The sequence below is a fragment of the Rosa chinensis genome, chromosome 5, assembly GCF_002994745.2.
Source record: "Rosa chinensis cultivar Old Blush chromosome 5, RchiOBHm-V2, whole genome shotgun sequence".
NCBI classification, from domain to species: domain Eukaryota; kingdom Viridiplantae; phylum Streptophyta; class Magnoliopsida; order Rosales; family Rosaceae; genus Rosa; species Rosa chinensis.
The window spans coordinates 6,625,378-6,639,500 of record NC_037092.1 but is presented as its reverse complement, the minus strand read 5'-3'; the positions used below and the strand labels follow the sequence as shown (position 1 = coordinate 6,639,500).

The 14,123-nt window shown below is 34.5% G+C and overlaps 1 protein-coding gene across 1 annotated transcript; it reads left to right on the top strand.

Annotated features, from left to right (window-relative positions):
• The first annotated feature begins 756 nt into the window (after positions 1–756).
• Positions 757–6,390, top strand: LOC112167394 (glutamate receptor 2.7). Its single transcript, XM_024304410.2, has 5 exons — positions 757–1,045; positions 1,147–2,390; positions 4,725–5,031; positions 5,183–5,580; positions 5,698–6,390. The coding sequence occupies exons 1-5, from the start codon at positions 757–759 to the stop codon at positions 6,112–6,114; spliced, it is 2,655 nt and encodes an 884-aa protein (XP_024160178.2). The 3' UTR covers positions 6,115–6,390.
• Positions 6,391–14,123: the final 7,733 nt, after the last annotated feature.

Genomic DNA, 14,123 nt, shown 5'->3' with positions numbered 1-14,123 from the left:
TTGACTTTCGAGATATCTTAACTGCTGCCTCTGCTGATAAATCACACCTTTCTAACTGGGTTGGTAATCCATACCTGATAAGATTTGAAAAATCTGGCTGCCAATTATCTGGACTACCAAACATGATTAATATATTAGTTACCAGATTAGATTCACTTTTCCTCTCCACCTTCCTTTTCCGATGAAACAAACGCGGGCATAGTACATAAAAAATGGATATTAATTTCACTGCCCATAATCAATTGCGTACGTAGTTTGACTAAAAGGGCACTTTCCTCGTAGCTACTAGCTAACGTGCAGCATTATGCAAATGAATTCGATGGATTGGGATATTGGCAATTAAAGACTTGCATTATACAACAAATCCCTGGTCCCCTGGAGGCATTATTTGGTAATTAACGTGCAGCATTAAGCAGATACTTCTATGTAAAGTATTGAGGTGTGAAATGGAATGATTAGCAGTTAGTAGTTTATTAAATATACCCAAAAATGACAACAACTGATGACAACTTAGAATCTTGCATATTCTGCTGCCCTTAATCAAGGATAGTCAACTTCTTAGTTCTATAGCAAATAATCAAGTCAAGGAATCAAAATTCCACTTAGCGTGGTTCCTCTACAATTTCGTCAGTATTTATATATATATACATATACATATATATATACACATATATATAAATATACGTTGAACAGTACTTTTTAGTCTATAAATATGCTAGAAATTTTTTTTTTTGAAATTTTTATAAAGAATTACCAATGGCTTTTCCTTGTAAGTTGACCTTTAACAAAATCGAAAGACTTTGGCATCTGCTTCCTCTGCTCATCATAATCATCATTATCACTGTCTCTGATGGAGCTGAAGCTGAAAATGAGAAAATTGTCACCAATCTTGGAGCAATCGTTAATCTGAATTCTCGTATGGGCAAAGAACAGAAAATTGCTATGGATATTGCAGCTGAAAATTTCAGGAACCTTTCAAAGACTCATAGCCTAATCATTCATTTTCGACATTCTGACAGAGATCCCTTTACAGCTGCTTCTGCTGGTAAATAATTAAGTAGCATTATTATATAGTTATAAGTCATGACCATATATGTAAATAGTTCGCACATAGTACTCATGGATTTTGTTTAATTTTTCTTGCAGCTGAAGAGTTGATAAAGGAGAAGAAAGTAAAAGTGCTAATTGGCATGGAGACTTGGCAGGAAGCAGTTCAAGTAGCTGATGTGGGGAACCGAACTCAAGTTCCAGTGATTTCATTTGCAGCACCTACTATAACCCCACCTCTCATCCAACGCAAGTGGCCATTTTTGATACGAGTGGCAAGCGATGTTGGTGCTCAGATCAAATGCATTGCAGATATAGTTTCTTTGTACAGTTGGAAAAGGGTAATTGCAATATACGAGGATGATGGTTATGGTGGTAATGCTGGGATGCTAGCTCTTTTATTTGAGGCACTCCAAGACGTTGGTTCAAAGATTGAGCATCATTTGGTTCTCCCACGGGTTTCTTCTATGTCTAATTTTAGTTGGGGTGAACTAGAGGAGATGCTGAAGCTTCCCAGCTTTCAATCTCGGGTCTTCATTGTTCTTCAGTCATCTTTACCAACAGTGACTAATCTATTCAGGGTGGCGAAGAAGATGGGACTTGTAGGAAGAGACTCGGCTTGGTTAATCACAGAGAGTATTACTAGATTACTTGACCCTCAAGTCAATCATGATATGGAAGGTACTCTGGGAATCAAGACCTACTATGCCAATAATACCAGTTCCTATGTCAAGTTCAGCAAGGTATTTCGAAAAAAGTATCCAGAGAAAAATAACCCCGAGCCAGGAATATATGCTCTTCAAGCATACGATCTAACTAGAATCGTAACTCAGGCCATAAGAATGACCGGTAACAGTACCACTAACCTTCAGGTAGTGTTGAATACAGTGTTAAGCAATTGCATGGGTTTAAGAGGGGAAATGCTCTTCAAAGGAGGTGAAGTGTTGTACTCTCCAATATTCAGGATCATAAATGTTGTGGAAGGGAACAGGTACAAAGAGTTGGACTTTTGGAGACCAGATATTGGATTCTCAGAAAGCCTTGCACAGCAAACAAGCATAAACAGAAGAGATGATGTTGGTACAGTTGTTTGGCCTGGGAATCTAAGCCAACGAGCCCCCAAAGGCTGGGCAATGCCTACTGCTGAGAAGCCAATGATAATTGGGGTTCCTAATGGTTCCTTCCCCGCATTTGTAAACGTTAGTTCAGATGGAAAGAGTGTTGACGGTTTCTGCATTGAGCTTTTCAAAACGGTCGTAAATTGTTTGAATTATCCTCTGCCCGTCGAATTCCGATACGTTAATTGCCCCTATGATGATTTGGTAGAACTAGTCCATAACAAGGTGAGAACATCATATTCATCTTTTTTAATTCCAAGTTCTGCCATGCAGGTTTTAAGATCTATAGTTATGGGGTCGTCTTGGGTACCTTGGTGTTTATCATACCTTTATTTTTTTATTTTTTTTACTTTTAGTAAATTAATATAGTGGAAACCTACTGAACTGGTCAACAGGTTACCCAATTAAATATCGACATGTGTCAATTTAAAAAATAAAATTTACCATATTAACAACACACTCTTTCTTGATATGTAACATTGTTAAAAATCATGTAACAAGTATTGTCAAAATAATAAATTACACATAATTGAACTACAATTACGACTTATGACAATAGTTGTTGTGGTTATTGTAATTAAGTGGTCAAAGATGTAAATATCATATTTGGACAACTTTTATCAAATTTAGAACCTTAATTATCAAGTGGAGAAGCTCCTTACAATATTGAGTTGTTACATATCTTTTGGTCTAATTTCAATTTTACCATTTTCACAACACAAATGTTGTAGGAATTGTAAAATGGTTGGTAATCTTGTAAATGGTATAGTTTTTGAAGTAATTACTACAATCAGAACAAAAGTTACCGCTTTTACACCAATAGTTGCAAGTTATGGTAAAATATGTAGTCAATGAGTAATTATTCCATTAATGATAAAAATATAAAGATTTACCACTTTGACAACAAATTTGTTGTTGCACTTGTTAAATTGTCCATAAATTAGTACATTAGTTTAGGTTGAGTAATTACTATAAATAGGACAAAAGTTACCGCTTTTACATCAATTGTTGTGATTGTGGTAAAATGTGTAATCATTGTAGTAATAATTTCATTAATGATAAAAACATAAAGATTTACCACTCTGACAACAAATTTGTAGTCATACTTGTTAAATTGTCTATAAATTAGTACATTAGTTTAGGTGGAGTAATTACTACAAATAGAACAAAAGTTACCGCTTTTACATCAAGTGTTGTGGGTTGTGATAAAATGTGTAGTCATTGTAGTAATAATTTCACTAATGATAAAAACATAAAGATTCATACATGTTCTATTTTATATATTATTTAACACTTTGAGGACTCATGTAACCACTTTGAGGACTCATGTAACCACTTTGAGGACACATGTGATAATTAGAAAAAAAATCCGCATTAAAGTAAATAAGGTCTTCGTTAGAGAAAAGTAGGTTCTCATCTGAGTAATTAAGTCCTAAAAGTGGTAATTGTAATAGGTTCTCATTAGAGTAAAGTAGATTCTCATTTGAGTAAATAAGTCCTAAAGTAGGTTCTCATTTGACTACATTTAAAACAAATATTATTTATTTTTACACTAATTGTTGTCATTGTCGTAAAATGCATGTAAAAAGAATTATATTTGGTTAAGGAAACTACTAATAATATAATTAATTGGTAATAAAGATTGCTTAACTAATACTAATTTTGCGAACTTAGGTTAGAAGGTTTTTGTTTTTAATAAGGAAAAAACGTAATTTTCAATTGTGTAATTGTCCATTAATAATAAGCATTCATCAAGCATTAATTCACTAATAATAAAATTAATTAGTAATATAGACTGTTTAATTAAAAGTAATTCGGTGAACCTAGGATAGAAGGTTCTTTTAATTTTTTTTGAAAAAGGAAAAATCATAATTGTCAATTGTCAATTGATAATCAAACATTATTGGTTTTATTGTTTTCACTATCTTTATTGTTTTCAATTCAATTAGTAGTTTGTGTTACCAAAAAAAATAGAAAGGCTAAGGGCTAAACAAGTTACCAATTTGTTAAATATTTTGAACAATTAGATATATTATTAATCCAATGGTCCAAAATATTTAACAAAATGAGGGTATGACAAACACCAAAGTACCCAAGAATTCTCCCTATAGTTATAACCTCTTATACAGAAGCATGTAATGAATAGATTCTTAGTAAGGATTAGGTGTCATGTCATGTTATCCACACACATCACTTATTTGTCAAATCATGCTATGTAATTCTTGAGAAAAATATTATTTTATCCTTCTAAAATATCTAATGACTCTAAATTATTTTGGCTTTCATCCAAAGAAAAAAATTTTAAAAAAAATTTGTTTTTACTTACATGGCATGACACCTAGGATTTGAGGCTACAAATCTAATTCTTCATAATTATTACAAGTACTAAGAGTAAGAATTACAAAATATAGAAATCTAAAGTTTATTGTCCAAAGACTACCCATGGCCACCTTCCTTTTGACTTGAACAAAAATTACTTAGGTAATTACTTGCCTTTGATTGGTTTTTAATAAAAATTTTATGATTTTCTTGCTCATCAAAATATCAATGGATCCGAAGACTTTCGATGCCGGTGTTGGTGATATCACCATAATAGCAGAGCGAGTGGACAAAGTGGAATTCACTCAGCCATATACCGAGTCTAGTTTGTCAATAATAGTTCCAGAAAAAGCTGAGCAATTAGAGTGGATGTTTATAAAACCTTTCACCGGGAAAATGTGGGCGGCAACTGGTGGCATATTAGTCTACACAATCTTGATTATATGGTTTTTGGAGCGCCTTGCTAATCCAGAATTCAGTGGCCCATTGATGAATCAGATTGGCACAGCAACTTGGTTCGCCTTCACCTCTTTGTTCTTTTCTCACAGTAAGTACTAGCTAATTCAAACATTGGTACAAGCCTATTTATATTCAAACATTGGTACAAGCCTATTTATATGAAAAGGGTGGGTTCAGAAGGTAGACGAAATCACACACAATAACCTAATTATATATTGATATATGGCCCCATTTTGCAGGAGAGAAAATCTATAACAACTTAACTCGAGTAGTTGTTGTGATGTGGTTATTTGTTGTATTGATCCTAACCTCAAGCTACACCGCTAATCTGTCATCAATGCTCACCATTCAACGATTGAAACCAAATGTAACAGACATCGAAATGCTAATAAGAACTAACTCCACAGTTGGCTCGAATAGGGATTCATTTGTCGTCAATTACTTGAAGAATGTTGGCTTCAATCAAGAGAACATCGTCAAAACAGACAGGGAATCCAACTTCATTGAGGAGTTCGAAAGTAAACGTATATCTGCTGCCTTGCTTGAACTCCCATATGCGAAAGTATTCATGAACAAGTACTGCAAGGGATATACTGTGACCACACTACCCTTCTATAGATTTGGGGGACTAGCATTTGTGAGTTGTGACCATTGTTTCTTTTGTGCTGTTCTTTTTTCGTTTCCTGTTTTATGCCTTTCTAACAGAGAGACCATACTGAGTCTAAACAACGAAACTAATAAAAGTACCTTGCAGATATTTCAGAAGGACTCTCCAATTGCCCGGGATTTCACCAAGGTCATTCTAGAGTTATTGGAGCAGGGAAAAATGATGTCACTTGAAGATACTTGGTTGACACCGAAAAGTGAGTGTCGAAACAATGCAACTTCCAATGGACCCGAAAGTTTGAACGTCAAGAATTTTATGGGCCTTTATGTAATATTTGGTGTTACTTCCACCATTTGCCTTGTATTATCCTTCGCTATCTTGCTGAAGAAACACGAGGGTGCATACCCAGGCAATGCAAGTGGCGAAAGTGTTTGGAATAGGATAGCTAGAATAGCAAAATTCCTATATAATAGACAGATTCCAATTAGAGCTCCAAGGTTTGCTGATGTGCCGGAATTGACTACTTCTTCCGAGCTGGAATGCGTGACCACTTCTGCCACTTAGGAGCATCATCCTCACACCTCCATCCCAGCACAAACTGAAGGCACTCCACCACATGAATAAATGGAACTCTTCTGCATAACAATGAATAAATACTAGAGTATGTGTGTATAGTGAATGAATACACCATATGCATGTATATTCTTCTACATGCATATATATTGTGAGTATATCGATCCAAAACTTACTGATGAGATTGACTAGAATGCTATTCTGTGTATTTAATTAGTAGACTTCAAGCAATTTTCGCAGCTTAATAGAAGTGTGTGACAATGGTGTAAGTGTTAACTGAAAATAAACTTTAAAGATCATACAATTGCATATTAGATAAACACAATACAAACATACAAGGCAAGAATAGCACATCAATCAAGATACGAGTGTATAAAGAAAATAATCTGTGGATGTCTTGCAGGTTGAAGACCAATACCAGCTTGAGAGGAAAAGGAGGCCATTGCTGAAGAATAAGTATTTCTGGAATAACAAGAGCTTCTGTGATTCTCTCAATAACTTGCAACTATCTATGGGGCTAGATTACCTGAATGCTCGTAACAAGAAAGGTCACAGGGACCTTGTTTATATAGTGAACAGATCAATTAGAGTCCTCCCCATAAGAGGCTAATGTATTCTATTCGAACTGCTACACTATATGTTTATCTAATGATATTTACTTGGTTACCAAGTTGTTTGGACTTCTTGTTATGTTTGTGTGATTCTTATCACAAACACAATTATACAAAGACTAGGAATCATAGTTCATCTCGGATAACTCATGCTACAAGTTATAACACGTTGTCATATACAAAGAGAATTGTATTCATGTTCAACTTTGTTCTTACAATCTCCCACTTGAACATTTATACAATTCACAATGACAAGAATGTTATCTGAATCAGTTTCAGTAATCCCTGAAGTGTGCACGGAGATGAAAAATGGTCCAAAAATCCAATCAAATCTCAGTCAATGCAAATACATCATGACGAACTGCAGGAAAAATCAAGTTTGAAAAACTTAACTACCCTGCAATTACAGACACCATGTACTTACACCACATGAGACACAAATCATCACTTAATATATATGATGCTAATGTACAGAATCATCAATTGATGCATCAAAATATGGTCCTCACTATGGTTCAATGTGCCAGAACCTTATCAATCAGTCATTTAATACTTTAAATAACTCAACATAAACATTTTATTCAAGTTATACAATTTCCAGAATGTATACATAAATTGTAAGTATCACAAGAATCAAAACAGCAACCAAAAATACTGCAGTAATTAATAATCTGATCAGAAAAGCAATTGAATAGAATTTTATTGATTGGTAAAATTCAAATGATAACTAAAACAAAATCAGTTCTCAAGTACAGAACTAAACTAAAGAAAATCATAATCTCATAATTTTGAAAACAAAATTTCCATGTCAAGGACTCCCACTTAAAACTGCAATGCTCCCACTAAGTCTCTGCATCCAGAGTTGGAAGAATGCCAATGTTCTTGGCATGAGTCTGAAAAGCCACAATGGTCAGAGGCTTAGTGAAGGGATCTGCCAACTGTTTTAAGGTATGTATTTTCACTATCTCCAGCTCCTTATGCTTGACTCTTTCTCTGACACTGTAGTATTTTAGGTCTATATGCTTAGAGTTGGTAGACCTCTTGTTATTCTTCGTAAAATACACTGCAGCAGAGTTGTCACAATAAATTCTCAAGGGCCTATCAACTATAGAGCTAACCAATTTAGTTTGTTCCAGAAAGTTTTTCAGCCATAAACCTTGACAAGTTGCCTCATAAATGGCAATATATTCTGCCATCATGGTTGAGGTGGCTGTCTGAGTTTGTTTGACACTTTTCCAGGCTATAGCACCACCAACTAGCATAAAAACATATCCTGAGGTTGACTTTCCAGAATCAGAGTATTGACCTGCAAAGTCTGCATCCGAGTATCCTTCTACTTCAAGCTTATTTACCCTTCTATAAACCAAACAATAATTTTTGGTTTTCTGTAAATATCTCAAGACTTTCTTTCCTGCAATCCAGTGCTCATGGCCTGGATTGGACTGAAACCTTGCTAAAATGCCTACTGCATAGGCTAAGTCTGGCCTTGTACAGACTTGAGCATACATTAGGCTACCTACAAGTCTGGAATAAGGTTTATTCTTCATGTCTTCTAACTCGAGTTCATTTCTAGGACACTGGCTCTTATTTAACTTGTCACCTTTAGACATTGGAACATGTCCTGAAGAACAATTTTGCATTTCAAATCTCTTCAACACTTTGGAGATGTAACTTTGCTGAGATAGTCCCAGAAGATGCTTAGTTCTATCTCTGTGTATTTCTATTCCCAAGACATATGACGCTTCCCCCAAATCTTTCATATCAAAGTGATTTGATAGAAAGATTTTAGTGTCATGCAATAAACCAATGTCAGTGCTAGCAAGTAGAATGTCATCCACATAGAGAACAAGAAAGATAAAGTGCCTACCACTTGTCTTCATATAAACGCACTCATCAACTAGTTTTTCAGTAAAGCCAAAGGAACTGATCACAGAGTCAAATTTGAGATACCATTGCCTAGAGGCCTGTTTTAATCCATATATCGACTTATTTAGCTTGCATACTAAGTGTTCATTCCCAGGTTCAACAAAACCCTCGGGCTGTTTCATGTAAATTTCCTCATCTAAATCACCATTTAGAAAAGCTGTTTTTACATCCATTTGATGTAACTCCATGTCATAATGAGCTACTAAAGCCATTATGATCCTAAAAGCATCCTTTGTAGAAACTGGGGAAAAAGTTTCATTAAAGTCTATTCCTTCCTTTTATGTGAATCTTTTGGCCACAAGCCTAGCCTTATACCTTTCTATGGAACCATCTGCACACCTCTTGGTTTTAAAAACCCACTTGCAGCCTATTGCCTTTTGGTTCTTAACTGGTTCTACTAATTCCCACACTTCATTGTCATACGTAGACTTAATTTCAGCTTGCATTGCCTCATGCCACATCACACTCAAATGACTTTCAACTGCCTGTTTATAACTAAAAGGATCATTGTCATCATAAAATTCTAAATCAGCTTCTTGTAAATAAATTTCATACTCTTGAGGGTTGATGGCAGGTTTCCTGATTCTCTCAGATCTTCTCAATACCTGATTGTTATTTTCTACTTGAGGTTGCACTACAACTGCATCTTCCAAGTTATCAGTTTGGGGATCAACTTCTTGAGCTACAGTAACTTGGTTTTGGTCATTTTGAACTGGTTCTACTGCTGCAGTTTGTGGGTGTAAAACAGGTTCAGTATTAACATCAAGGCTCAAGGGTTGTGCAAGCAACAAATCTGGTTCATCTTCCAGAATCTCTTGAAATTCAAGCTCTAGATCCTCATAGGCATGTGAATGGTTTATTTCATCCAGAAAAACTGCTCTGTTTGTTTCTATAATTTTAGTACTGTGGCTGGGACAATAAAATTTATAGCCAAAAGACCTCTCAGGATAACCAACAAAATAAGGTGATATGGTTTTGGGGTCTAATTTTCCAGCTTGAGGGTTATAAATTCTAGCTTCAGCTTTGCATCCCCAAACGTGTATGTGGTTTACACTAGGCTTTCTATTTTTCCACAGCTCATAAGGTGTTTTGGGAACAGTTTTGCTAGGTGTCCTGTTGATTAAGTAATTAGCTGTTCTTAAAGCTTCTCCCTAAAGAAATCTAGGCAAGCCTGTCGTACACATCATACTTCTAATCATATTAAGAAGGGATCTATTTCTTATCTCGGAAATGCCATTTGACTCAGGCGTGCCAGGTGTGGTATATTGGGCTTGAATTCCATGTTTTTCTAAGTATAAAGCAAAAGGGCCTTTCTGCTGTCCTGCCTCAGTATATCTACCATAGTATTCTCCTCCCCTATCAGACCTTACTGCTTTTATTTGGTTCCCCAACTCCTTTTCTACTTCTGTTCTGTAAACAATAAACTTTTCTAAAGCTTGGGATTTTTCCGACAATAAATAAACGTAGCAGAATCTGGTTGCATCATCTATGAAGGTAATGAAATACCTATTTCCACATATAGTTCTATTGGCAAATGGTCCACATATGTCAGTGTGGATGAGCTGCAAGGGTTCAGTGTCTCTATTTGTGCTCTTCTTTCTAGACTTAGTCAGTTTTCCCTTAATGCATTCAATACAAGTATCAAAATCAGACCAGTCCAATTCCAGTAAAAGGTTTTCTTTTTCCATTCTTTTCAATCTTTCTTTTGAAATGTGTGCAAGTCTCCTGTGCCAAAGATAAGCAGATTTTTCATTGAATTTTCTTTTCTTGTTTAAACTGTTTCTTTCATTTTCAATCGATAAAACATCTTGTGGTAGAGAACAATCAAGCATCCAATAATTATCAACAAAAGAAGCAGAAGCAAGATAACCAGAAGCATGGGAGATTTTTATTCCTTCAAGGTTGATGAAAAAAGTACATCCATTCCTAACCAAACAAGCTACTGAAATCAACTTCCTCTTCATAGAGGGAATGTAAAAAACATTCTCTAAAAAATAACTAAGACCAGATCCTAAAGATAATTTGACTGTGCCTACTGCCTTCACAGCCACTCCCATGCCGTTTCCTACTGAGATGTTCAACTCACTTCTCTTTGGGGCCCTCTTTGTTAGAAAGTCCTGCACACAATTAGTAATATGAATGGGTGAAGATGTATCCAAAAACCAGGAGCTAGATGAATTATTGATCAGAGCACAAAGTGTGACATTTTTAATATGTATTTTCCCTCATTTGGTTAAGTTATTCTCTTAAAATTAATAATTATAACACAGTTTATGTTTTTAGGTACTTCAAGGACAGAAATGGAGAAAACAGGCGAAAAAGAGCATAAATGAGCATAAATTAAGGACAAGTCATTTTAGAAACTTTCCTCTTTCATTTTAGGAAATATTTCCTATTTTGTTTTAGGAAACTTTCTTCATTTGAACTTTTCTATTTCTGATTTTTATATTTTAATGAGAGTCCATCACATTAGAAACTCTTGACTGATGAATTCAAGGAAAACTTAAAACAAAAATCATGAAGAATTCAAGGAGATAAAATGGATTGTTTTTAATCAATATTTATTCCTAATTATCTGATTTCTTATTGATTATAAACTCTAATTAAATTCTGATTTTTCTTGATTGTAGGAGTTTATTGTGTGCACAATTCTTGGAAGAAATTAGTGCAAATCAAAGGAGAAGAATAAGGGATGTATCTGGTCGCTATTCAAGGCATATACAAGGAGTCATTAAGGAGTCATTAAGGCGCCAAAAATTGGTGCGGCTGAAATAGCCTCACAATTTAACCCTGCAAAATGTAGTTGTTAGTATAGGATAAGCAGGGATCGTTCAGTCCGGGGATTGTAGGGTACACCTAAACAAAAAGGTCAATTTAAATTAGTAATTAATAAAACAAATATTAACAAGTATTTATCTACAAATTTACACAAGAAACAACCATAAAAAGGGGGGATTCAACTTTTGGTTTCTAAGTTCCTACGAAATAAAACAAAAAGATAAATATATACATGTGATCAACTTCTTCACACTCAAATTAGAATTTCCAAACCATATCAACATGCAATGAATTATTTCAATCTAAACAACCTAAAATCGTGCCAACACTAAATATCAGAAATGAATTCGAAGTACAAGTCTGAAGAGATCGAGTACCACTTTAATTCTTCTTTTGAATCTCCTAAGTTAGGAAAAGTCCGTAACTCAAAATATTTCATATAAAACATCACGTTAATACTGAAGAGCATCCGTCAACATTAAATATGAATCATTAAGTGCAATTAGAATTCTGAATCCAAACATGTATGCATCCATAAGAAGTTACAAACGCACAAACATGTAGCATATAATCTCGACCATTGTACACAGCCTTTACCACTTCAATTTATGCCCCAAAACGATTAGGTGAATTAGAACACAAATTTGGCTTTATTAACCTGCAGATTAACATAGTTATTCAACCAAAATCATATGCTTAAAGATATAAAGGATGGCACAAAATCAGATTATAAAGATATCATAAACAAATCAAGAACATAAAGAAACAAATCTGAAAATTACTAACATAAACTCGTTCTCAACAAAAATCCAATTCCAATAATAAAGCTCATAAAAGAAATCTGAAATTCAAAACTAAAGAGTATGAAAACAGAAATAAGGGCCATGAATTACACTTTTTGATCTTCAAGGAAGCTTGGAGAACGTCAAGAGAACACAAGGCTTGGCCTTTAAGAACACGAACAGTCTTGGAGAAGTCCTAAAGCTCTTCACGATCAGAGGCTTTTTCTGAATATTTGGAGAGGGTTTTGGAGAGAAGAGAGCTAAGCTAATGAACTGAATTTTGTATGAAGAAGTGATTATTTTGGAGTAGAGAATGACTGCTATTTATAGTGGAATTCTCATCTCTTGTGATGCAATCATTTCCAATCATCTTGAGGTGATTTCTCCTTCAAATTTGCTTGATTTTCTCATGACAAAGTCTTGATTTTTCTGATCTCTTTTCCCCTTAATGACTCATTGTATATTCCTTGAATAGTGACCAGATACATCCCTTATTCCTCTCCTTTGATTTGCACTAATTTCTTCTTCTAATTGTGCACATAATGAACTCCTACAATCAAGAAAAATCAGAATTTAATTAGTGTTATAATCAATAGTAAATAAGATAATCAAGAATAAATATTGATTATCAACACTCCCTTTTATCTCCTTCAATTCTTCATGATTTTTGCTTTAAGTTTTCCTTGAATTCATCAGTCAAGAGTTCTTAATTTGATGGACTCTCTTTAAAACAAGAAAATCAGAAATTAGATAGTTTAAAAGAAGAAAGTTTCCTAAAACAAAATAGGAAATATTTCCTAAAATGAAAGAGGAAAGTTTCTAAAATAACTCATCCTTCAATTACTCTCATTTCTGCTCTTTTTCGCTTGTTTTCTCCATTTCATTCCTTGAAGTACCTAAAAATATAAACTATGTTATAATTATTAATTTTAAGAGAATAACTTAGCAAAATGAGGGAAAATATATAATTAAAATGTCACACTTTGTGCTCTTATCAAATACCCCCACACTTAGCTTTTGCTAGTCCCTTAGCAAAATCAAAACAAAAGACTCAACCAAATTAAACAATTCATTACCAGACTCTACACAAATGACACACAAAGACTATACTGCCCTTAACATTTGTCTCATGAATCCTGTCTCTCATGGCATTAAAATTAGCACTTAATCAAGAATCAATATTTAGATATTCGAGAGTTAATTGAAGCATATAATCCATATATAAATAAGTAGGACCTGGTTGTAACAATGGTGATGGGTGGAGCTCAGCATGTTTCAGACAAGTATGATTCATATCCTCACAAGGTATATCCACTCTTTCTTCACTCAGAAGAAGGCAATGCTTAAAAGCTTATAATCACTCAATTATATGTGAGAGAAAATATTTTGAGGCAATCAAATAGCTCACATATATAAGAAATGAAAAGCACTTTGTGAATATAATTTTTCAAGATCTCATGAAAGATATCAACTACTTGCACGGATGGACCCAAGCCATAGGTTCAACTCTTATAACTCATCTCCACAGATCAAAGGCTATCCCATCTTAAGGATCAAAAAGGACTTTGAAGGGTTGAAATGGGGCTAAGGTTCAAGGTTTTAAGAAACAAAGGTTAAGGAATGTCAAAGTATCCTAAAAACCTAGTAGAGCTCATGTTGATGTAGAGAGACTTCTAAAAATTCACCAAGGCATACAAAACGTTACATCCCATAGAGGCAAAATAAGAGGGCCTAATGTCTTCATGTTGGGCCCAAACTTCCTTGGAACTCTAGTGAACTGGACAAAGACCAAATTTTTCTATAGCAGGCCTTCAATTCAAAACAATCTCCAAACTCACCAAGTATGGGGGACTAAAATCCATAAACATTTTTTTTGTCTTCCTTTCTTTTTCTTTCCTAGCCG

Bases quoted from the DNA above. Each gene is read 5' to 3' on its own strand.
- LOC112167394 (XM_024304410.2), top strand. From the start codon at position 757: ATGGCTTTTCCTTGTAAGTTGACCTTTAACAAAATCGAAAGACTTTGG. The intron at 2,391-4,724 runs GTGAGAACATCA...ATGGATCCGAAG, and splicing joins TAGAACTAGTCCATAACAAG to ACTTTCGATGCCGGTGTTGG. The intron at 5,032-5,182 runs GTAAGTACTAGC...CCCATTTTGCAG, and splicing joins CTCTTTGTTCTTTTCTCACA to GAGAGAAAATCTATAACAAC.